At 34.8% G+C, this 26,295-nt stretch overlaps 1 protein-coding gene across 2 annotated transcripts in view; it reads right to left on the bottom strand.

Annotated features, from left to right (window-relative positions):
* Positions 1-265: 265 nt before the first annotated feature.
* The window catches only part of LOC149076152 (sodium/potassium-transporting ATPase subunit alpha-like), a 71,345-nt gene continuing 45,315 nt past the window's right edge, over positions 266-26,295 (bottom strand). For both annotated transcript variants that reach the window (XM_089243695.1, XM_089243694.1), the window contains exons 15-20: positions 21,959-22,060; positions 6,369-6,523; positions 4,555-4,649; positions 2,696-2,870; positions 2,129-2,259; positions 266-929 (exon numbers count right to left, since the gene is read on the bottom strand). In XM_089243695.1, coding sequence (XP_089099821.1) covers positions 704-929; positions 2,129-2,259; positions 2,696-2,870; positions 4,555-4,649; positions 6,369-6,523; positions 21,959-22,060 — 884 coding nt within the window. In that variant the 3' untranslated portion in view covers positions 266-703. The remainder of the gene's footprint in view (positions 930-2,128; positions 2,260-2,695; positions 2,871-4,554; positions 4,650-6,368; positions 6,524-21,958; positions 22,061-26,295) is intronic.

Below are 26,295 nucleotides of genomic sequence, written 5' to 3'. Positions count from 1 at the left end.
ATATAACTTCTTTGTTCGTTATAGTACTTATTTGTGTAGTTGTTCTGCTAGAATGCCTGATCAGTATTTCTGTACATAAATATAAATAGCAATCCTTGTGCAAGTATAATTGCTGTACGTTGAAATAAATTAGTGATACAGTGCCTTGTGAGATAATATTGTTAATCTTCAGAATGTCTCGCCAAAAATTATGATATAATCGATTAAAATTTACGACAAAATAAATTACACAACACTGAAAATAATTAAATCAGCACGAGTAAACAAAAAAAAATTTAATTTCACAATGATATACAATATTTTATACACTAATACACACGAACATACATTTTTTTTTGTTTTTAAAACTTTTTTTAACCTGATTATGAACTAAACATACATATAACTGACAAGTTTATAAAATAAAAACTAATATATATATGTATATATATATATATTCTTTTCGGTGCGATTTTCAGTCCTCCAATGAACACTTTTTGAAATTCGGATACGTCATAAAAAGCACCGGGTCTCCTTTCTTCGAAATGCTAATTTCGTATGAACTCCCCCCCCCCCCCTCCGTCCATGCGGTTTCAATGCGATCAACAATCATGATTGTGGAAGAAACAATGTTGACATCAATTCCTTTAAATGCATATAAATAAATTTTATCACTTTTTTTATAGTTTCTTTCTGTAACGTTTGCTAAAAGCTATTATCATTTTCAATAGTAAGTCTCTTTTTCGATCCACGACCCTGGTGGTTTATTCCGTAGAATATAACGACGCACTTCGTCGTAAGTGAAGATCAACAGTGAGAATGGCAGGGCCGTCAGCCACCAATTGAACTTGAGTGGATACATACGTAGCCCCCTGTCCATCCCCGGACAGTAGGACAGGAATGCTGCCAGAGCCGTTTCGAAGCACAGACCGAAATTCAAGACGTGGTTCCTGAGTAGAAGAGGTAATGGAATAAAACATATTTAATCGAGAGAAAAATGAAGAGAAACAGGTATACCAATAAACATACATTGAACATTACAACGTCCAAAAGAAAAAAAAAGTAACCGCAGATGTGTCAATGATTTGAACCCCCCTTAGATGCAGCTTTTCAATCATCTTCGATGCCCCTTACATGACACCATTTAACCCCGTTAGATGCAGCTTTTTAACTCCCTTAGACGCTACCATTTAACAACCTTAGATGCTTCTATTCAACCCCGTTTCATGCAGCTTCTTAACTCCCTTCGTTACAAGTTTTTGGCCACCATCAGATGCAGCTTTCTTAACCCCCTTAGATGCAGCTTTGTAGCTACCTTCCTTAGAGGAACTTTTTTCGCTTCCCACCCCTAATCAGTTTTTCGATCCCCTTCGATGCTCTTTTTAACCCCCCGCCCCCCCCAAGATGCAACGCTTTAATCACCATAGATGCAGCTTTACAATCCCCTTAGAGATGTAGCCTTTCAATCCCTCTAAGATGCAGCTTTTTAACTCCCTTAGATGTATCTCCCTTACAAATGCAGCTTGTCAACTCCATTTAAATGCAAATATTTTCTTAAATGTCTAAATAATATTGCGCTTGCATTTTTTATCAGAAAATTCCAATGCAGTAGAACCTCAATTAACCGGAGGGAATGTGTCTAGAGCATAGGCGAAAGATGTAACAAAGTTAGTTTTGATTGCAAATAAAGTTAATTGTCCGTGATCTGAATATTAAGAGCCTCGGTTTATATATATAGTATTACATTGGCTGAATGAGTGATGATACTTTTGATAGTATGCACACGGCCCGTTTATATCTCCTGAGACAAGTGTTTTCTGCCATGGGTGAAAACGAGTGTTGTTTATTAGTAAAACTAGATTTTATAGCAAACTTGTTGACATGTGACTAAAGCTTTTCATGAAACCACACCTCGAAAATTCTGTAGTTCATCTCCGCCGTTATCTGGTTAGTGTACGCATCGGGCAATGACATGACATTTTCTCAAAGTCTCCAACCAACCTATTTTACAAAGAAACATTTAGCCCCCCCCCCTTCCCCCTCTAGCGCAACCTAAAATTAGGACTTTGGTGGATCATGGTCTGTCCACTCTCTTCAAATGGCAAAAAATCTCAGTATATCGATGCTTAATTAATGTTTCAATGCTTACTTCATTCCTTGATGAACGATGGAATTTCTTCTTGTTTTACAAATGATCAGATCCGCCCATTGGACGATGACTATGGACACAAAGAATGCGGTGTGACAGGTGTACTCTAACGTCTTTCTTGCTTTATATGTCTGAAATAATCACATCAACAATTATTTAAAGATTCATTCATTACAATCATTTTAAGTAAAAGACAGTCACAGCCGACTTAACGAATGACTCGAGGAGTTTTCGATCTACGAACATAAATATTTGGAGCTATGGTGAATCCAACTTGTTTTAAACAGATTCTTCCTGCGCTTTCTGTCTTCGTTTTGAGATTACGTGTTTTTAAGGATATCGCCTATGTACCATAAATAACAATGTGGTACATAAATGTGGTTTCCTATCTTTCATATGAAATTTGAAAATATCGGTGAATTTTTTTTTAACTCGATGAATTCTCATCAAATCAAAGTGAACACTTCGACTAAAGGACGATGCTCAGAATGGAACCTATCCGTAAGTCGGGGAGTGGCTGTACATAACTTGATACTCCCTGTTTGAGTTTAAAAACATCATACGCACCCACTCTTGGTTGTAGGAATCAGGCAGATCATTGATGGCTTTCGAGTCCCACGAGCGTCTCAAGCCGAACAACGTCGAAGGCCAGAAGCCGTTTTCACCCATGATTACGAAATAAGTGAAGAAACCAGCCGCTGCTTGCATCATTCCTATTTGACCATAAGCCATAGATATTAACCTGAAAAATTAATTGACAAGTTCTGAGAGAAAATTCTCACCTAACATTAAGGAATAGATAAATCATTTGTTTGTGTGAACTGTTTGGAAAAAAAAGAAGAAACACACTTCGGTAAGAAATCACCTGATGAATATGCAATAGTTTGCCTTAAGAGATACGTAGTCTTCCCGTGAAAGAATATAATCATAAATTTAGTTGAAGAAATTTATGCGTGGAGCTTGTTTTTCATCTATTTCCACTTTCAACGTGACAAATTATGTGAATCTAAAATTGACTCATAAATTGATAATACGGATAATAATTTGTTTAGAATTCTTATTTTGTGAGGATTTTCTTAGTTTTTTTCTATATAGGAAATATTCAGTCTCGATAAGGTATAATATTTAATAACATTTATACGTATAACGTGCTTAAAAATTCTGTTTTGATATTTCTCTATTGAAATGTGAATTGAAAGAAAATGAGAAAATGAATATATACGCATCTGCCTGTATTCGAACGTTCCAAAATGGCATCTCTCACTTGAACCCATAATGCAATGACTTGGAGAAGTGCGACTACGGCTCAAGACATCTACGAACGCTACTCGAATGCATTAATAAATATAGTCTAGCAATATTTTTAATACTGTTCCGGTGGAAATTATAAGTGTTTTTTTTTGCCAATTTTATATTTCACCCACTCGCTTATACCGTAGAGGAGGGTGTATATATAATTTTATTCCTCCTCTAAAGTTATATACTTTACTTCCAGGGTTTGTGTTTCATAATATCACTTTCAAAGCAGAAAAGGTAAAAGAAAATCACATTTTTAATGCAGAAGGTATAGCACTAGAAAGCAATTTTCAGAGCAGGAGAAAGTTGCTTTCAGAGTAAGAAAAAGAGCAGGACAACAAAGTCATATCCAGAGTAGAACAGAGTGAGACAAAGTGATTTTCAGCGTAGGGCAAAGCCATTTTCAGCGTAGGATAAAGCCATTTTCAGAGTAGAGAAAGTAACTTCCAGAGTAGAGAAAGTAACTTCCAGAGTAGAGAAAATAACTTCCAGAGTAGAGAAAGTCACTTTCAGAGTTTAGAAAGCTGTTTTCAGGGTAAGAAAAAGAGCAGGAAAAAGTCATTCTTAGAATACAACAGAGCTATTTTCAGAGCAAACGAAGGTTGCTTCCAGAGTAGGATAAAATCATTTTCAGAATACCAGTAAGTCATTTTTAGAGTAGTAGTAGAAATAATAGGAGAAAGTCGTTTTCAGAATTTAGGAGTAAGAGTAGGACAGAGTCGTTTTCTGAATGAAAACAAGTGACACTTTCACAGTAGAAGAAGCTTTGCTTGGTATTACTCACATCAGCCATCATTTGCATTCTATTATTATTCGTAATTTGGTCCAAAGAATTTACTCTGCCCATGGTGAAGGTGCGTAAAACATCAAATAATAATTGCTATCGCCCCAGCTATAAATTATGTTTATGTCTGAGTTCCCAATGTATCCTATTTCATTTAGAACAAATATACTGTCCGAAAACCCCATATATATTCCCTAAAAATATTGTGTTCATGCTTTCCATCGACTCTTGTAATTAATAACACATACGGACTTTCAAAGACTCAAAGGAATTCAGACTCAAAGGTCTCAAGATTACTTATCAGAAATAATCTAAATAATTTCTTAAACTAAAGAAATAATCTTACCTTTCATTCACTAGTTTGTCCGTGCGGGGCTCCCGTGGTTTGCGCTTCATGATGTCACTTTCAGCTTCTTCGTAAGCTAAAGAAATCGCTGGAACCTGAAATTTTTTTTTAGTAGAAGAAAACTGCATATATTATCTTCCGAAATCACGATTTTCCGCAAGTACAGTATGAATGCGCTTCCTTTGACAAGAAACGAAAATATTATAAGATGCTGTTATGGTGTGCGGGTTATTTATTTAACGCAAAAATAATGAGTTTATCGATTTTGTTTGGTTATTGAAGTTTTTTAATTGACTCAGTTCTCATTTATTATTATCTTATATGTAAATGTGAAAGTAAGTAAATATGTATGTTCTTTATTCAAATCTACAATATTAGACCGATCGTCGCCATATTTTGCATATATACCAAACAGAACCGGGAATGAACCATAGGCTACTTTAAAAGTTCGTCAGAGCTGGGAAAATGCCTGAAATAGGCGAAACTCCGTCGGTCAACAATGGTTCCTGGGGCCCTAACAGCCACTTTCGGAATGTTTACTTCGGTTACCGTGGTTCCCAAACAATGCAATTCAGACATGCACTTATCTTACAATGGTTTGTCACTTTTTCAATCCCCCCATTAATCCAAGAAAACCGGGGCATTGCCGGGTATTACGGCTACTTGCCTAAAAAGTTCAGTTAGGGGGACTAGCTAACCCATTTTTGACTGACGGGGTAAACAACGCTTTGAGTGTATGTGTTTAAGTTTTTTTTCAGTTAATTTTCCTTCAAAGTTTTGTATGAAATTAGCATTTTTTGGAACTTTAAAGGTTCAATGAGTGTGATAGTATTTTTTAAAATTGGTTTATAAAGAAATTTAATTTTTTATGGCATTATGCCATTTGAAATTTCAAAAACATTTCAAAATTTCATTTTATCTTGATTTTTGATCTGAAATTTTTCTATTTCCAGATCAAAAATTGCGTGCTCTTGATGACAACCAGTTGAATGGTGATTTTTGATCTGGAATTTATATTAGTTAAAAGTTTATTACGTAAGTAAATTTATATTAATTACAAACAAAAACGAAATTAAATTAATATAACATTTTTTGAAACTCCTCAAATATGTTATTTAAGTAACGAGTTATGACATATGAAAAAATTGTGCAATATTTGGCCATGAATTTGAGTAGCGGTCAAAAATGGGTTAACAATTTGTAATTAAGTAAGTACAGGGTGTCCTAAATAAAAATGCAGGGTTAAAAATTCATAAAAATTGAAATGAATTGATAAATTTGAATGCGGTTCGTGAAAAAGTTATTCTCACGAAATGGGATTTGTTTCGTTTGGTTGAGAAAAAAATTAGTTCAAATTTTGTCGCTAGAGCACACTGCACGAAAGTCCTGTAGGAGCAGTGTAAAACTGAAATTTTCTTCAATCCCACCTGTGTTCGAAACGTTCGTAAAGCTTCAGCCAGCGATTCATGGCTGAGGAAAAAAAACTTACCAACAGTGCTTTATCCCCCAATGTCAACATCACAATGAAAACCACATGTTTGCGCCAGTAACAGGAAAATTCAGAAATCAGCTGTTAATCGTACTCCTTGTATTTTATAGCACTCTGATTTGCATATTTAAAGTAATTTGCTGACGTGCAGCACCCTCTGTCGATGAAAAATTTAACTTCGTTTTTTACCTGTTTCGAAAAAAACCTTCTTTGTGAGAACAATTTTTTCTCAAACCACATTCAAATATACCGATTCCTTCCATTTTTATGAATTTTTGAACTATTCACGAATTTATGGGACACCCTGTATATAACAAAATTTTACCATATCAGTTCCCAAGTCAATACATAGGATCGTCACTGTTCCAAGAGGCAAAGGAACGTCAGCCAAGATGAACAGTAGAAATGGCGATATCTCAGGGATGTTACTAGTCAAAGTATACGCTATAGATTTCTTGAGGTTATCAAAAATAAGCCTTCCTGAAATGAGAAATAACGTGAAATATATATTATGAATATTTTTTTACTTCCCTGAAACAACACACTGTAAGGAATATAATCGTTTTACCTGAGAAAAAACGAGCCAACTGAAAAAAAAGTTCCTACGCAAATTAGATCGAAACCGACCGATTAGTGTTGATCTCGAATTTTCTCTTCTAAATTTATCTGATTTTCCCACTTAATCTAATCTAACTGAATCAACACAACGACCACAAGGTCTCGATCTAATGCTTGTGGTAAGAATAAAAGCAGTTACCTCTTAATTATTTTCAAAATAAAGAAAACAGTAGTTTAAGGGTTGGGTGAGCTTAATGTATTAAAAGGGAAAATAAATCCATCCTATATTTTCCAATACTTTGAAAGAATACAGCGTATCCAGTATAAGAGAGAAATTCCAGTTTTTCCAATAAAGTAGAAACGAAATGATTGAAAACGGAAAAATCGTTATGGGATACAAATAATGGATCATCACAAAACAAATCAATGTCTAAGAAAAAAAACAAACTTCTTATACCATCTTGTTATTTATCTTTGAAGATTATTTTCCTATCGCGTCTGTTGAAGAAAAGTATATATATTTGGGGTTTCTTCCCTTCCACATCTTGTACACATTCCTGTGGGTGCTAACAATATAACAATGGTGATTGGAAACTTATTTACCGACTTGAAAACATTTTCAGAAGCTTTTAGCGAATTGTTTACGATATCATTCATTCCATTGGCAGCTTCTGAACCAGGTTGTCTAGTCAAACACGCAATGCTGAAGTTTACGTGTACGAGAAAAAGATACCGATAAAATATTTTATGTATTTAATTTCTTCTGAATTAAAGAGAAAGTTTATTTACGAACAATATAATTTTCCATTGCATCAAAATGGTAACTTATTCTTCAAAGATATAATGGATATTTTTTTATTATATTCCAGAATAGAACAGAGTGAGACAAAGTCATTTTCAGAGTAGAGAAAGTCACTCTCCATTTACTACTACTTAGTAGTTTCCATTTACTACTTGAGATGTTTATTGTTCAATAGAGAATGCTAATATATATAAACGATCAGATCTCAAATAAGATGGAAGCCTTTGGACTTTTTTGTTGTGTGTTGATCGCGATCGTTATGCAAATATGAAGACGACAAATGCGTGATTCTTATCTTTATAGCTTCTTTTATAGAATTTATCGTGAGAGAAATTGGATTTTTTTTCATCTTGATAGCCTGCGATATTTGTTCTCGATTGCATCTATAATGTGGTTGAGATGTTTATCCGAAACGTGAGTGTGTGTGATCGTGATGTTTCCATTAATACGGGGTATATTTCAGTAGGGACTCCCTAATTTTGCGCTGACAAGTGCATGCTCACCCATTTTGATTTGATGCCCACCACGTTTTACTTACTAGTTGAATGGTGTTATTGTAACGGATGCAACTAGGATCCTCGATCTGGGTATTCTTATTGATAAACGACTTAGGTTTTCTGAAAATTATTCTGCGGTGGTCAAAAAATCGAATAGAATGCTCCGTTTTATTCTAAAAAGGTCTCTTTGCGTTTTCCTAAACTGATCTCTTCACTTTTCCGGGGCTTAGTTCGTCCTGGATTGTAGTATGCCGTCAGTTTTGGAGACCATACGTACAGAAGGACATTGGCTTCGTCGAGAGGGTGCAGAGAAGAGCCACGCGTGCTCTTGATGACACACGGTGCTTATGCTATAAAGAGGGACTTGATTTTTAGAAAATGTTTACATTGGAAGAGCGCAAATGTTGGGGTGGGATATGATTGAATTGTTTAAAACTTTCAATGGGGTGAATAAAATGGACCATGAGTTACTAATACATCGTCAATAAACTGTTCCGACAAGGGAGCACCAATATAGATTGATAAGGGACAATTCGGGTTGTGGTGTCGCAGGGAGTTTTTCTCTAACAGGGTGAACTATGAATGAACGGAATAGCTTTCCTCCGGGGGTCGTGAATTCCAACACGATTGACACGTTTTAAAAGAAATACAAGAAGCCATCCATACTTAAATGAGAACCATAATATTTTAGGGTAGTCTATTTATATTTTATCGTGTTTTTATTGGTTTTTATCACTCTTATTGCGCATCATCCTGTATTTTTGATATTGTTTAGATATATATTCGACAACCATATTTTTATAGGCATCTTTTTTTCAGACACCTCGTTAGGCATTCTGCCTGTTGGGGTCTTCGCATTTGTATTTTGAAATGACATAACTAGGAAATAGTGACAGATAGAAAGATGAGTCAAGTGACACATTTTATGTGCACAGGCTTGGAATTTTAAATACCCTGGTTGACAAGATTAATTGCAATTATTTGAAACTAATAAGTGACCACACAGTCGTTTCATTTTATGACTTTTTTCTGTGGAGCCATTTCAAGGTCATTTTTCACATTAAGAATCCTAAAACGCCGTATCAGCATGAACAGCCCATCTAAGAGCCAGGCTTACGCATCCATTATAGTTGGGACATTTCAGGAAACTTTGCCACATTAGACAAACCTGACATCTCCATTCTTCACTTTTGTTATGTCCTTGTCCAGCACGTAGACCATTCCGGATCCATCGTTTTGTCATTTGGCCCACATTTAAGGAAGAAAATACCATCTACTGTAACAAAAAAAAGGAGCACCTTGACTGTGGCCGGAAGCTCCCACCCCTGTTGCAAGGGGATGACACCACCTACTAGGCAAAGTTTTAGCTAATTCTCTGAGCAGGCGTAGTTGAAATTCTAGACCTGGCTCTTAAAAAAAATCTACTTGCTTTCATGTTTCTATAAATCACTATTTCCAATTTATGTCATTTCAAAGTTAGCGAGTCGTTTCTGACACACCCTGGATGATCGCGGTGGATTTCAATGTGTATACTTTTCTGTCAGATAGATAATAGTTCTTATCTCATTGGTACTCGCTAGTGTTCCAACAACAATATCATAATAAGCAGCCCAAAGAATCTCATATAAGATAACGAAAATTTAGATTCTTTGATCTCGTATAGAAAATATCTACAGGGTAATACTTAACTTCGCCGTACTTTTCTGGCGAACCGCGATGCTAGAGTTATACGTCTAATTAAAAAAAGGGTTTCCAAATAACGTGCAGTACTAAGATAGGCCATTCCTGTTGCAATGGGTTGTATAGTTATTAAAATATAAAAGTTAACTTTTTATATGGACACACAATTCTAGAAAATTTATGCGTTGTGAAGCCAAAAAAAGAAAATCGACTTTTCTGCAGTTTTTCAATTCAAATTTCTCAGCAAATATCGCACTTATGATTTTTTTTGTTGGCTTCAGGAGAGAGAGGGTGTCAATTTTATAATTGGGTTTTATAGAACAGGGGTCCGTATAAAAATTTAATTTATTTTTATTTTTATAACTATGCAACCCCGTGCAATATGAATGACATGGCCTATCTGAGTTCTACACGTTATTTGGGTGCTTTCTTTCAACTGGAAATACGTCTCTAGGATCAGCGGCTCTAATAAAAGCCCCTTTTAAAAAAGAAATTTTATAAAAGAAAATATGCTTTTAGTGATAAAGCTAGATTTTAGTGTTAAATTTCGTAGTCGAATTTCCCTCCAATTTAACTGGAAGAAAAACTTTCGCTTGAGAATCTCAAAAACACAACACTTTTGTTGAGAGAAGCAATAACGATTGTTTTTTTTTCACTTCCTTTTGAAACGAAACCGGGAATTATATTGTTCCAAAGACTAAACGATAATAAATATTTTATTTCTTTTTTCGGATTTCATGTCATAATGGCTTCTATGAGAAAGACTAAGGCATCCTTTTTGGTCCGAATCCAAAAACTTTAATGGGCAATCGCTTTGGAACTAACTGCACCCGGATTTCCATAGAAGCTCCCCCTGGGAAAAACGATTATGTGGGAGTCGGGTATAGCGACTAAAACTCGATATTTTCACGCGATTCTCTACTCACTGGGGCGTCAATTTCTATCCAGACATCCGGAACTAATGGGAAATATATCGCCTCCGCATGATTATATCTTAAACAGCGAAGAAGAATAAAAAAAAGAATTCGTGGAAATTTATTATTTTACATCAAGTGAAAATCCCACATGAAAATTGTGTTTTGCTCCTCACTCATTCCTGGAAGATTCAAATTTTTTCATTGAGTCTGTATGGGCGAAACCGGTTTCTTGAGATTGAAATAAAAGTGAAATTTCCGACGGGTTTTATTTTATTATTCTATATATATATTACCTTACCCATTTGGCTCCGTTTCACAAAGACATAAATAACAGTAAAGTGACAGAACCGATGTATTATTTGTGAATTTTGGATCTCTTATTGACTTATGCTTGAAAGTATATTGAGAAATATATTTTTGTGTCCGCCTGTGTTTTCTTTATTGTACCTAATTTTCTTCCATCTTGAACTCCAATTTTCTAGGTTAGTGAAATAGAAAATTCGCTTTTTATAGTAATATTTATAAATCGCGTTCATCTAAATTTATAAGAGCGTTCAATCATTGATTAAGAAATTTACACATTTTGTTATTGACGCATTTTTATTTCGAAATTTCATATCGAAAATTTATTATCTCGACGTAAAGATTTGAAATTTTTCGTATTTTCGTGAATTACAGTCAGGTTAAAAAATCATCACTTAAAATATATCATAGCTGAAAAATTTTTAGAGAAGATCGAGTAACTGTAAGTGAGTGTGTGAAAATGTGTTTAATTTTTTTAATACAAGTATTTTTCTGCCATAAAAGTACACTGAGGAAAAATTTTAATTAACGGCAGGTAATTAATTTAATTTTAGTCTGCAAAGTTCAAATGCGATTTGAATCAGTTGATGATCAGCGTTTCTCAACCTATAGCCCGTTGACCACTTCTGGTTCGTGAAGATAGTACAAGATGTCAGTAGACAGACTTGATAATTTAGTTCTAATTAAATGAAAAATGATTCAATTGTGTATGTAAAAACAAAAGCAGAAGCTTAGTAACATTGTTATGTGTTTAAAAATTAGACCTTTACATTCCGGGGACCATATTTTATCAAGAAAAATACAGGAAATTGGAATCCTAAGTACGGGATGTCACCAAAAAATAATATTTTTCACAAATTTCCAACTATTCGCTGAAAGTTCGTTAATTCCAGATTATTCCTGGATATATCTAGAGATGATGATGATTTAGGAAGAAAATTTATCTCTGCCCCCACGGGGACTCGATCCCCGTTCTCTCGTTAGCCCGATGAGTGCTTTGCCCCTAAGCTATGGAAACAGAACATTTCTTCCTTGGAGCGAATATATATACTTTGAATGACTCCGTGTTTGGGCGGCTGCAGCAATCAACTAATAGCTCGTAAATGACATCAGAGGCAACAGGTGTTGATATGTATGCAGAGAAAGATGCCCCTCTACACTTGCTAATACCAGATTTTTGGAATACTGATTATATCTGGGTTCGAGTTCCCGTGGAGGCACAGATATGAATTTTCTTCCTAAATCATAATCATCTCCAGTTATGTTGTCATAAGTCGGCAAGATCACCAATCACTCTTAAAATTGGTGAAAAAATTACCGCTGGGTGGAAAATGAAGGGCTATTGAAAGTCGCAGTGAATTCATTCACTTAAGGGAAAAAAACACACGGAAACGTTGATAATAGAGAAATATGAGATGAGCTTTTTTTTCCTCAGCCATAATTAAACATATTATATGAATAAAAGGTATCTTCATTCATTCTTTTAATAAAGATTATAAATTTCAATGTGAGTTTCGTTGAATAAAAATGTCGGTACTATCAAACAATGCATGTATGTCGCGTAAAATATGGTTCATATGTTCATATCACTTACGCTGTGAGTTTGTGGTCCGTCGAAGTGATAACGCAAAATTTATCAAACGTACCAAAATGATCGGTGATTATGTATAATAACCAGCGATTATGCATAATCACGGGATTTATCACATTTATCGTAACATATACAGTTTCTGGCCCGTTAGCGGCAGCAATTTTACATATCAGGCCCGCGGATTGAGAAGGTTGTGAACTCCTAATGAGGAAATATGATCTCATTTAAAAATTAATTTGTAATCACTAATAGGTAGTTCGAGCGCCAAAACGAAAGAAATATTATCAAGATGTACGACGTATCAACTAACATTACTATGCGTAATTTTATACAAGTTACATCAGAGCATAACGGGCACCTTACTATATCCATCCATCTCACAGGCACTCGGTACTTTAATATCAACAAGGACAAACCACGAAAGTAATAAGTTACATCGATAGACCTTCCAAACATTAATTCATGAATCAACCAAGAACAAAAAACATGACTGTAATGATACGTAATCATATCAGCATCTCGAATAATAGCAATTAATAATTGTAACGTTGCCACACGCTTCTCCAATATATCATCCCTTTCCATACTTAGATCATTAGTGAATACCACGTACATTTATGTTCGTATGTAGCCTGCCATACACTTCATTTCCATGTGTCGGAGAACAGAAAACTCATCGTACAAATGGGAGATTCACGTTGTTGTTTGGATGACCGATATTCGGGCTCAATATGCAGAAAATTTCTCATTATCCTTGTTTTTTTTTTTTCTCGAGTAGGAAAAAAAAATGCAACTCACGAAACCCTGGATCTGGCAGCGATGGGCGGCAGCATAGCGAGTCCATTTTGCTTACGCTGCTCCTCATAATAACTCTACTGCGTGACTAGCTGGAGCATGAACAGAAAAATAAAAATATATATAGAGAGAGAGAAAGCCCCATTGCCCCCATAATCTTGGGAAGGTCGTCGGGACGGCCGGCGCCATCATAAACTATATATTTCGACCATCATATGGGTCCTGGAAAGTCGATTAAAACCCATTTTTTTTCCTGCTTTCAAATATAAAAATAAGTATATATTCTTCACATTGTGGATCCAATCGATTTCTATTTATTTTTAAAATTCTATCTACCTTTGGTATTCAGTTATTACGTGTTGCTTTCACGTGAATTTTGTACGTCATGCTTTTAAGTGCAGTTATTTTTTGCACATGAAAGGCTCATTTTTTTTTAACCTAGAGCAATGGATAATAGCATTCTTACAACTAAAAATATTGAGCGAGAATATAAATATTTGAATGATTGAAATAGCTAAAAAAATTCTACCCCGATTTAACGAATAGGAAAAAAATCAACAAATCACGGTCAAATTGATCAGGAGCTCGAAACTGCCAATTTTAAAGGCTACTTACTATGAAGGTTGTTGTTACAACTCATTTCCGACAACAATTTTTTTAAAAAAAGGCACATAAATGCAAGAATAAAGTCAGGATGCATGAAAAAATTGCTTGATAGAAGTTTGATACGTCCAACATTTTTTCATCAAATTCAGTCGAAATTATCATTTTTACCACTAACCAAAGAACGTTTTTTCTTCAGATGACCCGCCATTCTTTGCTTTTCAAGACACAGGACACACTTGAGGTGAAAATTTATTCTTTTACTGCAACTTAAACATGCAGACAGCATGATGTTTTATGGTATTATTGCATACAAATTGCCTCTGAAACCTTCCCAAGCACACCCCGCAATCTTTATGGCAGAGGTCTTCAATCTTTCTCCAGTCGCTAGCACTGCCTGTACCCATCATCAAAAGAGCACCCTTTACGGCAAGCTTGACATACGAATGCGTGAAATCAGGATGATTTTTATACTTGAATGCGATTTGTACAAGGTGTTTAATTGGAACGTCGATCAAATGCTCGCGAGCACCAAATTGGACACGAGCATCGAGCACTCTAAGTGCTTCAGGGAGCACCATGGTGCTCGCGAGCAACGGGTTGAAGATGCCTGCTTTATGGTCTCCTTTACTCAAAAAGGAACAGATTCCTCTTTTTCTCTAAAGAAGGGCTCAAGGTCAATTCCTAGGAAGTCAAATCTTCGGACTGTGGCTTTGGGAACGAGAAATAAAAGAAAAAAAAATTGGATAGTTCAAAAATATCCGTTATATCGAGGTTTTCATTCGTAAAATTGGGAGTTAACTTCTATTTCCGTCAGTATTTTAGAAAAAAAAAATCGTTAAATTGAGGAATTCATTGATTCGGAGTTCGTTAAATCGGGGCCCGACTGCATGTGGTCAAACTCTGTTATCCTCTTCATAATCCGAGCCAAAACTGACTATTAAAATAATAATAATTTTACAACGATTTGCGTTCATATAGACGATACTTTGGCTTACCCTGATTTATATATAAACGATTCAAAATGATTTATGATGACTGATATATACAAGATTGTTATTTCTTTTTTTTTTATTTCATGCTTATGTTAGTGTGAGCAAATTTGTCCGCTCGCTCTTTATCTTTTGTACTTTTCAGAATTTAATAAAGGTTTGTTGGACATCCGGATGCACCCATCCTCCGGGAAATGCTTCGAAATCTCCTCCTCGTGGAGATGTGAAACGGGGTGATTCCGGTCCATCAATGGCCTTGTGTTTATTGTATGTCAAAATGCCCTTTGGAAAAGAAAAATATCTGTTAATTAATTTGGATCGATATCTTTACTACTTCACCGCACACCAACTCCGGTCACATATCAATCGGCAATTTCCAACCAGTGGAGTTGGGTATGAAATGAAGGCTCCATCCATCGATATCTTTACTAGGACCATTGGAGTTAGGTACACATGTGTGTACCTCAGGTCTTAACTTGCAAAAAACAGAATCATTAAAACCGTTAAAAATAAGGTGCACATACGTGTACCTCCGGAGAGAAGAGTTTAAAAAGACACAAGATTTCACGAAATTTCGTCTTCGTCATTACCCCGAGGATACGAAGGTTTCAACGGATGGCTGATGCGAAGATGAATTCAGGAAAGAAAACTAAACTGCCTCTCCGGGAAATCGAACCCATGTCCTCCCCCTCCTATCCGGTGGCAGTGTCGAGGCGTTCGTTGCCTTTGTAGCATAGTGGTCTAGCGCGCTCACACGGGAAGTGAGAGGATGTGGGTTGGAGTTGAATTTTCTTCCGTGGATTTACCTTTACATCCACCAGCTGTTTTGATATCTTCGTATGACTAGCGGAGAGTGACGTCATCTCTGGATACCCGAGAACGCCGTTGTTACCTAGGTTGATGTATTCCAGAAATTTTAAAGATGCAAAATTTCTATTAGTTATTAGAATACCAATTTCTAAGCTACGAAATAAGGGGGAATTGAGATCATAAATGTGAGAAAATACGCATACATTGCCAATTCTAGCCAAATATCTACAAACATTCAGTGAAATTGCCAATGATTGCATATAAACAATCCTTTGCGGGAAATAAATTGCTAAAGCATGTCTGTAGTGATTTAACATGTATTTCACGAAGAGAAAAAGTTGGTATGTGTGTGAGATGAAATATTAGGTATCCGATCGTTAGCTGTCAATAAAATGTTAAAAAAAAATAGCGGAAATTGAAATCTACATTTCCCAAATTAAATTTCGAATACTATTTTGGGAACGCTTTCATGAAAATATTGTTCTACGTAAATTGTTTTGTTGTTTAAGGATGTATTTGATAATTTCAGTAGTTTCTACGAAAAAAATTTACAGATATTGTGCAGTTAAAGATTATCTTAAATTTATGAACTGAAGAATTACGTATAGTGAATCCTTTTTGTTTTCATTTCAGAATTTTTTAAATCTATTGATGACAAAATAAATTCACATAGAAAATTTTAGTTAACATTTACATTATTTGAATACTGTAAACAAATCCCAAAGGATATTGCTTCAAAACTCTTGTGACATCTTTCAATTGAATCGCGTATATTTATGCTTTAGGGGAATTATGAAATATCGAAACCAATTAAACTTGTCTTTGCCGGGTTCAACAAGATTAAAAAAAAATTACGCAAACAGTAGCAAATTATAGTCGCTTATAAACTAATGAAATCTGTCAAGAACGATAATAATAACATGGGTACAGGAAAAAAAAGCGATGGGTTTTTCTCTAAGAAATATAACACCAAAGATTGTGTTTTTTTTTGTGAACAAGAGGTTATTAATTTTCTTCGCTTTAAAAACCACATCATTATCATGGAGTTTTTGTTCAGATTCGATACTTCGTTCTACTCGTTTTCAAATTAGCTTTTTTGTACCAAAAGCGTTATTTTAGTGTTACTTCTTATATCGTTGATTTTAATGATCTTGTGGTTAAACTTATATCCCACTACTATGTGTATACATAAATTGAATATTTATGGTTTTATCTCTCTACTCCGTTTTATAGTTGGGCTATTTTTACGTTTAAAATTTGAAACATACCTTAGCAATTTATTGAAAGTAACCTGAATATGTATATGTGAGCGTACGGCTGTTACTCTTTGAGCGACATCTAATGTTATTAGAGATGTATAACTTCTAATTCTATTATTATTCTATATGTTCTAATTTTATTTTTCACCCAACTTCTACGTGTATTTTTCTTCTGCTTTACAATGCTATTTTTCTTTTAACTTCTAATTTCATTCAGGTTTTAATTCTATTTCACTTCTAATTTCCAACAGCCTTTTTTCTTCCAAGATCCAGTTACATTTTTTCTCTAAATTATATTTTTATTCTAAATAGTGTTTTTCTTCCAATTTATATAATATTATTTTTCTTCTAACTTCCAATTCTAATTTGCCACTAAACTCTAATTATATAATTTTCTTCTAACATTTATTTCTATTTTTCTCCTAACATTTATTTCTATTTTTCTTCTAACATTTATTTCTATTTTTCTTCTAACATTTATTTCTATTTTTCTTCTAACATTTATTTCTATTTTTCTTCTAACATTTATTTCTATTTTTCTTCTAACATTTATTTCTATTTTTCTTCAAACATTTATTTCTATTTTTCTTCAATATAACTTCTTACTCTACTTTTATTCCAAGTTCTAATTCTTATTTTCTTCCAACTTATTCTATTGGTCCAACTTATACTACTTTTCCAACTTCAAATTATATTTTTCTTCTAACTTCAAATTATATTTTTCTTCTAACTTCTAATTATATATTTTTCCAAATTCCAATTTCATTTTCTTCCAAGTCTTCTAATTATATTTTTCTTCAAAGTTCCAATTTGTATTTTCCTACGTATTATTTTTGTATTGATATCGTTTCTTTCAACTTCTGTTTCCATTTTTCTTCTATCTCCTGATTCCATTTTTCTTCTATCTCCTGATTTCATTTTTCTAACTTATAATTCTATTTTGAGAATACTATATTTTTAGGTTTTATTTAAGAAATATATGTCAATCCTTCTCTTTTTTTCGCCGGAAAAAAAAATCATTCACATATTTGTTTCTTATTGCACTTATAAACAACGTTATAACATCTTATTTTTTGAAATAAAAAAACCTATTCTTAGTAAATACGCGACATAATCATAGAATTATTTGAAACGGGTTTCTTTCGAAATGACTTGAATGATTGAATGAAGGCAATCTACTTATAACAATACACTTAATTAACTAATGCATGGGAGTGGTAGGGAATATCCATAAGATATTCTAATAAGCCGAAGAATGTTCGAGACCCACCCAGTTGTCGTTAGAATCATTTCTGACATAGACGTACCGCTCTCATTTATTGTAGAGAAATATAACAAAGATCAATATAGATCCAATAAAAATATTCTATTTTTGCGTCTATAGGTGAGATGAAACAAATGTTAAACTATAGGTAATCTGTTGGCTCACTGAAATTAAGTTCATGGCGCGAATAATATTATTAATGCTCTAACCGGCATGGACGAGATATCTCGCATTGTTTTAGCCATAACACGCACAGATACTTTGCAGAGCTTATTTCTCAATAGCAACCCCCCCCCTCCCAGTTTGCACCTGCTGAAAATCGGAAGGAAGCCTACTTATTAAAAAGAAATATATATGACAATTTACAAGTGGTTTAGTGATATCTTTTATGTCGGGGAAAAGGATTAATTTCGAGCAATTTAAGTACAATTTGTAGCAAAAAGTTTATTGTGTTTATATATTTTGCCAACATTCATAGTCGTAAATACACGAAAAGCATAATCTGCTGATAGATTTTGTTAAAGCAATTCGAACCATACCTCATTGATTACATAGAAAGGTACAGATAATATAGACAAATGATTAAAAACGCTCAGTTGAGGCTGAAAATTGGGGCATTTCTTTTCGAATTGCTAAAAAGTATTGAAAAAAAAGAATATCTATGGACAGATCTTGTCAGGGCTAATTCAGTGATAACTCATTAATTATTGCAACAAGGGCCTACTAATAAGAGATTAAACTGCTCGCTGTTGAAGCAAAAATAATGTCGAAACATTACTATGAAATCTGAAGAGTCCCTTTTTACGAAACCGCAAAAAGCCTAGCCTACAAACAAGCAGTTGAAGAGGGCGAAAATCCATATCCAGGAATTTGGCCATGAATCGAAAATAGCCAAATAGGCTATTAACCCTTACACTCAAAATAAGGTATAAATCACTCAACACCCTTAAAATGCCATTTCTTTTCAAATAAAGGTTTTTCCCCGATTTTCAGCAATTGCAAACTAAGGGGTGTAAAAAAAGTTGTTCACTGAAAAATCAACTTTACAAAATATCTAGGCTTGTCAATACTAAGATAAGAGGCTTTTAAAAAGACGCGAGATATCTCATCAATGCCGCTCAAAGGGTCTCAAATATCAAGAGATATTCACAAGTAAACTTGTTACCCATTCCAATGGACTCAGCATCGGCAAAAAAAAAAAAAAAAAATATATATATATATATATATATATATATATATTTTTTTTTAAATAAAAAAAAGTTACATATAGTTTTTTTTCTGTTTAGAAAAGGAAGAAAGTATATCCATATTACACAACAAAATGTTTATTGGATAAAACATATTACACTTCACTTCTTTTCAACGACTTTAAAACTTCTTTCTGTCGAGATGGGTTTCGTGGTTTTATGTGCGGTATGTTTTACCTGACATATCAACTTGAATTATTAAACATGTTCGGGGTCTGAATATATGAGGAGGAAACAGTAAAGTTCAAAACGTACTTATCTTTCTTTTTGCTCATTTCTTACAACAAAGTAACTTTCATCGTATGAACGATAGTAGCTCCTACAGTAGATAATGGACAAAAGGAAACAAAAACGCAAAGAACGCCTTAAAGGCAGAATTTTTTCTTTTGAGTAGGCGGAAACAGCATGAAATGAACTGGCACGTGCCCTAAGTGAAAATACAATAAAATACTGGAAAATAAAACATAACCAGAACCGAAACTTGGCTGAATCCCAAACGGAAACGAAACTCTTTCTAAGAGTTAGAGAGATGTGCAGTGTATATATATTTATATACAAGAAGTTGGGTTAGAAAAGAAATATTACGTATCTGGTTTCGAAAGAGCAAAGAGAAAGAAACTGCTGGATATTGTTGTTGTTTTTTTTTTTGAAAATTGCCCTTGGGATTTTTACAATTTTTTTTTTTGCTTACACAAACCGCAAAATCGAAGTTTTATGTTTGACCGTAATTGATGGCTTCAGAGATGATGGCGACTGCGCATTATTCAGTTCACGCAGCGGTGCGAATTTTCATACTGCTGTCTTCAAAGAAGATAAAACTAAACATACTCCTACGTTACGTTGAATGTCACTGCAATTCTTGAAACATTGCTTGCAGTAAATCAGCATAAACGGGTAATTTTAAAAAACGTGCATTGTCTTTGCGATAAATAGCATGTTTCTAGCTGAATTTTTTGTCGCTGGGGTTCACGCGGACTCTGGCGACCTTCAGTTAACATGGTAGGGGAAAATGCTGTGATAGGGTTAGGTAAATACAGTTCAATTGTTCCTCCCTGTGCATTGTGCTCAGCTATCCATTTTTAGTCAAATAGCTTGTACGGTGCATCGACTTGATAGGTGTTTCACCGAGAAGAACGACACGAGAGATTTCATACTTGCGAACACGTGGTAAGGGGCCCACTGCTATAAATCTTTACTGTTTTCCGACACAACCCTGCATCATTTAGGTAACAGAAGCGTGTTTCTTTGCATCGGTGCATTGTTGTGAGCGGTTCTATCTATCACCAGTGATAGCGTAAATAGGTTTTTCATGTATTTAAAACAATAAAATCATATACACTGCTGTAACATTGTGCACGAAATGTTTTTGCAGTAAACATTATGCATAGCGATAACTACTATATCGATTATCGCTTTTTCCAGGAGTGAAGAGTTCGTAGGTCAGATACTTTCTTAACTATAATTTTGAACTTGCATTTTTTTTTTTTTTTTTGTATAATTGGCAATACCTGTGACTCCCGATTTCTCCCCGTATTTTTATGAAGGAAATATGATCAGCCTAGGCACTTATTGTGTTGTGTGTGTATTGATACTTGATACTTTTGCATCGTAACACCTTTTGCGGGCCGGATGAAACCCTTTGGTGGACCTCATTTGGCCTGCGGGGCGGAGATGCCTTCTACAGTCGACGTCCGCAATAATGACCCACCTCGTTCCACGAAAAACGGTTGCTACATTGGCATTGGAATACTGCTATATCGAACGTTTGAAAAAAATTATCTTAAGAAAATTCCATTAGTGACGGAATAAAAAATTTAATTGTTCATTAATTTTCTCACGGTTTATAAAAGTTCTCTAGAGGAATATTGACGATATGCATGTTGCATGTAGATATGTGGATGTGAATGTAGAGGCGTTCCATTCCAAAACCCACTCATTGTATTTTCGTCAGTTTTACAGGAACTCAATGAAACGTTTCTTTATTGTAGTTCCCATGTGTGTCCTCCTAATATTTAACATTGAGTTAAAAGAGGAAAAGGAAGTTTCCGAAAGGATTAAACCTTGAAAAACGTGCATCTATTTCCTTAGAAACAAGTGGTACGAATAACACAAATTCTAAAAAAATGTCGATGGGTGAATCTTTTAATGGAACGCTTCAATGGATAGAACCTCTCACAATCACGTACTGATACAAAGCAACTTATTTCCGTTGCCTCAAATGAGGCAGAGTTGCATGTATGGTTAAATAATAGTCTTGACAATCTTGAATAAAAACGATACTTTTCTCCGGCCCTTGAGCATCATTTTATAAGACTTTCACAATATATAAAATAAGCATGTGTAGATATCTGAAAATATGAACGATAATGCTGTCAATTGTTCAGATTTCGTTTATTTCTGCGTAGTTTTGAAATATTAAAATTTTCAGAGGTTCTTTTGATAGTTTGTTTTGTAAAAAATTTATTTAAGTATATTTTTGAATTTCAAGCATCAGATTTCACAATTTTTAATGTCAATTGGGAATGAATAAGCTTTCATTTCGTGGTTTCCAAAATGAATAAATACTGCTAAGTAGTATATTATAAACTAATGCTCACCTTCTTCTACACCTGTTACGATAGACGCGAAATTGTCATCCAGCAATATCATATCCGCTGCCTGTTTGCTGACATCACTTCCGGCTATACCCATTGCGACACCTATTGAACAATTCACAAAAAGTCATTAATAAATTGGAATTACCATGTATTTGGAAGAATTAAAAAAATAGAGTATTGTGGCTCAGTTGAAAAAGACAACTCAAAAAACAATGTTTTGAGACAATCTACAATTTAAAGACTCACTTGGTATACACGATATATGATGGACCATGCAGAAAAAAAAATAGTTCAATTTCTGACCACCAGGTGAAAAATTGGAGCATTTTTTTATCGAAGTTATCTTTTTCCCATGGTCTAAATACCGGATATACCAGGTTTAAATGAAACACACCCACCACAATGGTTGCTGCATAGGTCAGAGTAGTGTCAGCATAATTAAACTAACACCACTCCGACAGACGTTGTGGTAGATGCATTTCATTGAAACTTGATATATACGTTATTTGGACTTTGGGAAAAAATAACTGCGATAAAAAAAGCTACACTTTTTTCACCTGGTGGTCAAAAATGTAATTTTTTTTAATTGAAACTTTCTTTTCCCTCCTTGGATCTATATACCAAGTTTCATCAAAATACCTCTGCGTTACATGCGTTTGAGTAGTGTCAGTTTATTGATAATCAATTGGTGTAAGCAAAGAGGAGGGGGGGTGGGGGTCCATCCTAACCCCCCCCCCTCAAGCCGAGATTATAGTGTTATTTTGCAGGAAAAACGTAACCCCCCCCCAAGAGAAAATTCCGCGTACGCTTACCACCTTGTATTATCCGAGATATAACCTGTATTTCGGGATATATGATTTTATATTGGGTTGCTGTATTTTTTTAATGAGCATATATATCAATTTCCACCTACCTCGTTGAGCAATTTGCCTTTTGTGTCCCTTGTGTTTGTATTTGTATGAATCTGAATATGAATCAACTCAGATTCAATCACTGTAGGAAGAGCGCATAAGCAATATTGGAAGTTGATGCTGTTTTATAAACGTGGGAGCATTTTTCTCCATTCCCAGGGCATGCGTAACTCAAAAATTAAATTTTCTGAGTACTGAGTTATTGCCTTTTTGAACTGAACCGTTGATGTACCTATTCTACCATTGAATAATGATGCTCTTCGATGAATAACCCTCAATTTTTACCATGATTTTTCCAGCATAATTCAACCCATGGCTAATTAATTAAGTTAAAAATTGGAGACATTGGCCCTGGTACTATTTTGTCATTAGAGACGTGCGCATTCAATATATATATATATATATAACTTTGGATTTAATTATTCTCTGAATGGGCAGCTATCTAATAAAATACATTTACATCATGCAAAAAAAGCATAGAGTTTTATATCAAGCATAAATAATATGCTATTAAATTTCACGGGAAATGAAACTAATTAATAAGTTCAATCAAATATGAAAAACAATATACTTAAAAGGAACTTTTGTATAATTAACCGAGAAAATAATTAAATCCGAAATACCTACGTAGGAGAAAATAATCCGAAAAATCAGTTCACATAACAAATAATTCAGATTCAAGGTAGCAGTACGCTAATTAATTTTACATAATTTTTGAACGAATGCACGTGTTCAATGACTTGATTCAAGATTATTCATTAGAGCTCAAAATCAGATCTCTAATTATTTCTCACACGCTTTGAACTGAATTTTATGATTAGAGGTGATTCTTATTATACAAGAATCGAGAGAAATCGAACCCATAGTGTGATATAGTGAATTTTAACTTGGTTACATTCGGTGTTGCCAACACGAATAAAATTTCTAACTAAATTTTTTTCCTCAAAAAAACAGTTAGACTCGGATTTAAACAAACAGAATCAAACAGTTTTAGCCAACGTGCAAATATATGCAATTTTAATAATTATAAAAAAATGGTAGAATTTGCTTAAGACAAATGTTCAAAGAGCACGTTGTCTTCAATATACAGTGATTTCAGCTGAAGTTCACAGAGCTGCTTCAGAGCTTCTGTTAACAGAATGTTTGCATTTTGTATGCCTCAGTTACAATTTTTTTCAGGATCGATCCAGAAAATTCTAAATTATAACAATATTCGTTTCTTCTGCGTACGCCCAGCACGAATTGCAAAACAGCGTTCACCTTATCTGTACTGATCCTGTTTCTATAGATTTTGTATTTTATTATTCAACTGACTATATAAATTCTGACCTTTCGCTTAGGACCAAACTAGAAAAAACCTTGGTTGTACATTTGGAAAAATCCCGATATTCCTAATTATCGATATCATTCATAATTTAATGAAAATCCTTTGTCTGTCATTTAATTTAATGAAAATCCGGAGTAATTTTTCTCAAAGGATTTTTTGCAGGGAGGATTTTTTTGCGAATGCGAGCCAGTCCCCCATTCGAAAACGTCCCTCCGCAGAGAGCAAGTAGTCCTTAAACATGATACATACTTACATAACATGAAAAAATTCAAGCATTTACCATTTTCAGTTCAAAATATGGAAGTGAGATGGCAGCAAGAGCAAGAAGACGAAACAATCATAAATCTTACAACAGGAATACGTTAGGGGTCAAGCATACGACTCAGAACATACATTCCGGCATGTGCCGATTCGATTGAAATTTCGCAGAGGAATGTGTACGATGTGCATGTACGGTTGAAGTAGTAGCTGTTGGTAGGATTCTTATGTAGATGTTTCAAAAGGAGGGTACCTACAACTACACAAAAAAAAAAATGGACTGGAATGACTGGATTTCCCCTCAGCAACCAAATGGCTATTCTTCTAATTAAACGGCCCGGTTTAAACAGAATAAATTTGGTCGTAAAACAACCAAGTTGAAAACACTGATCGTTGAAACGGCGAGCAGTATTTAGAGATGTTTAATAGCTGCGGGGCCACACCGGGTCTCGGGCTCAAGAGGGGTATCGCTCTTATGCAATTCATGCATAAAAGTGCAAATTAACATTGAAGTTAATGAAAATTCAGGATTAATGAAAACTTGAAATTATTAAAAGAAGTAATTCCCCAGAACTACGAAAATTCAGAATCGACAGAAATCTAAATTTAATTAAAGAAATAATTCCAGAACTAATTGGGATTTAGAATCAATAGAAAATTACGGATTCATAAAAGAAATAATTGGAAATGAAATAATTGAAAATTAATGAGAGAAACATTCAAGAATTTGAAGGGGGGGGGAAGTAATTTTTCAGAATTAGTGCAAAGCCTTCAATAATTTGGCTGAGTGCCGATTCATGGATCATTTGAAAGTTTTTATCGCACCACGGTTATTTTCCTGCACATGAGGGCTGATTGGGCCGCGACAGCAATTTATTGCCGATTCCGAACGGCGCCGTTAGGTATTTTGCTACTTTTTTTATACTCACCGAGAAGTTGGTGCGCTAACCTCTCGGTGTGGGGCACGCTGCTGTAGCAATCTTTTTATGTGGCCATGCTGTCATCGTATCTGTTGTAGCCCGCGCGTCGGGAAAGTTTGTGACTAGAATTAATCGGGTATTGAACTCGCGACACCTCTAAACATCCTTTTGTAGTTTTGGCGGATATCTTATCGACCTGGGCTGCCACGCTCAATGACAGTACTGTTATTAAGTAATATTTTTCTGAGTTAATACGACGATATTTCGAATCAGTGGACTTTTTTTAGTGGTCTTCCATACACTGTCGATACTGTATGGAAGCATATACAGTAAACTTGAGGGATACCGATAACAAGGGACCAAAGAAAATCATCATTATACAAGATCTGTTGTTATTGATAGTAGTCAACGTGGGGACGAAAACGCACAGAAGTGAAACAAAGAAAAATCTCTTACGTTTGGTAACCCGTTAAGACGCCACTGCCCACGAAGTGGCCCTGCTGTTATTCTAGTTCCTTGGTACCGCGTCTACTAAAAGCTGCATAGAATAACAGCAGGGCCACTTCGTGGGCAGTGGTGTCTTAACTGACCAGCCAACGGAAGAGATGTAGTCTTTCACTTTTGTGCGTTTTCGCCCCCACGTTGACATTTAGTCCCTGGTGCCGCGTCTGAAGACTGCCAGATCGGGCAAAGAACGTTAGAAATAAGTTCTTCACCTGCCGGGGGTGGAACTACCACCGATAGATGGCACCTTCATTTTCCACCCAGCTCCACTGGTTGGAAATTGCCGTACAGCGGTATATGACCGGAGTTGACGTACGGTAAATAGGTAAAGACGGCCCTGGTTATCGGACATATAAAAACTTTGAAACATGACAATTAATTGACTGATGAAGAGTGCATTGTTCATATTAAACCTAA

This window comes from Pholcus phalangioides, unplaced genomic scaffold, assembly GCF_987345545.1.
Source record: "Pholcus phalangioides strain wild (caught in Gottingen) unplaced genomic scaffold, Ppha-v1.0 ptg000015l_1, whole genome shotgun sequence".
Classification (NCBI taxonomy): domain Eukaryota; kingdom Metazoa; phylum Arthropoda; class Arachnida; order Araneae; family Pholcidae; genus Pholcus; species Pholcus phalangioides.
Note: the sequence above shows the minus strand (reverse complement) of the source record. Positions and strands in the feature narration are given on the sequence as shown.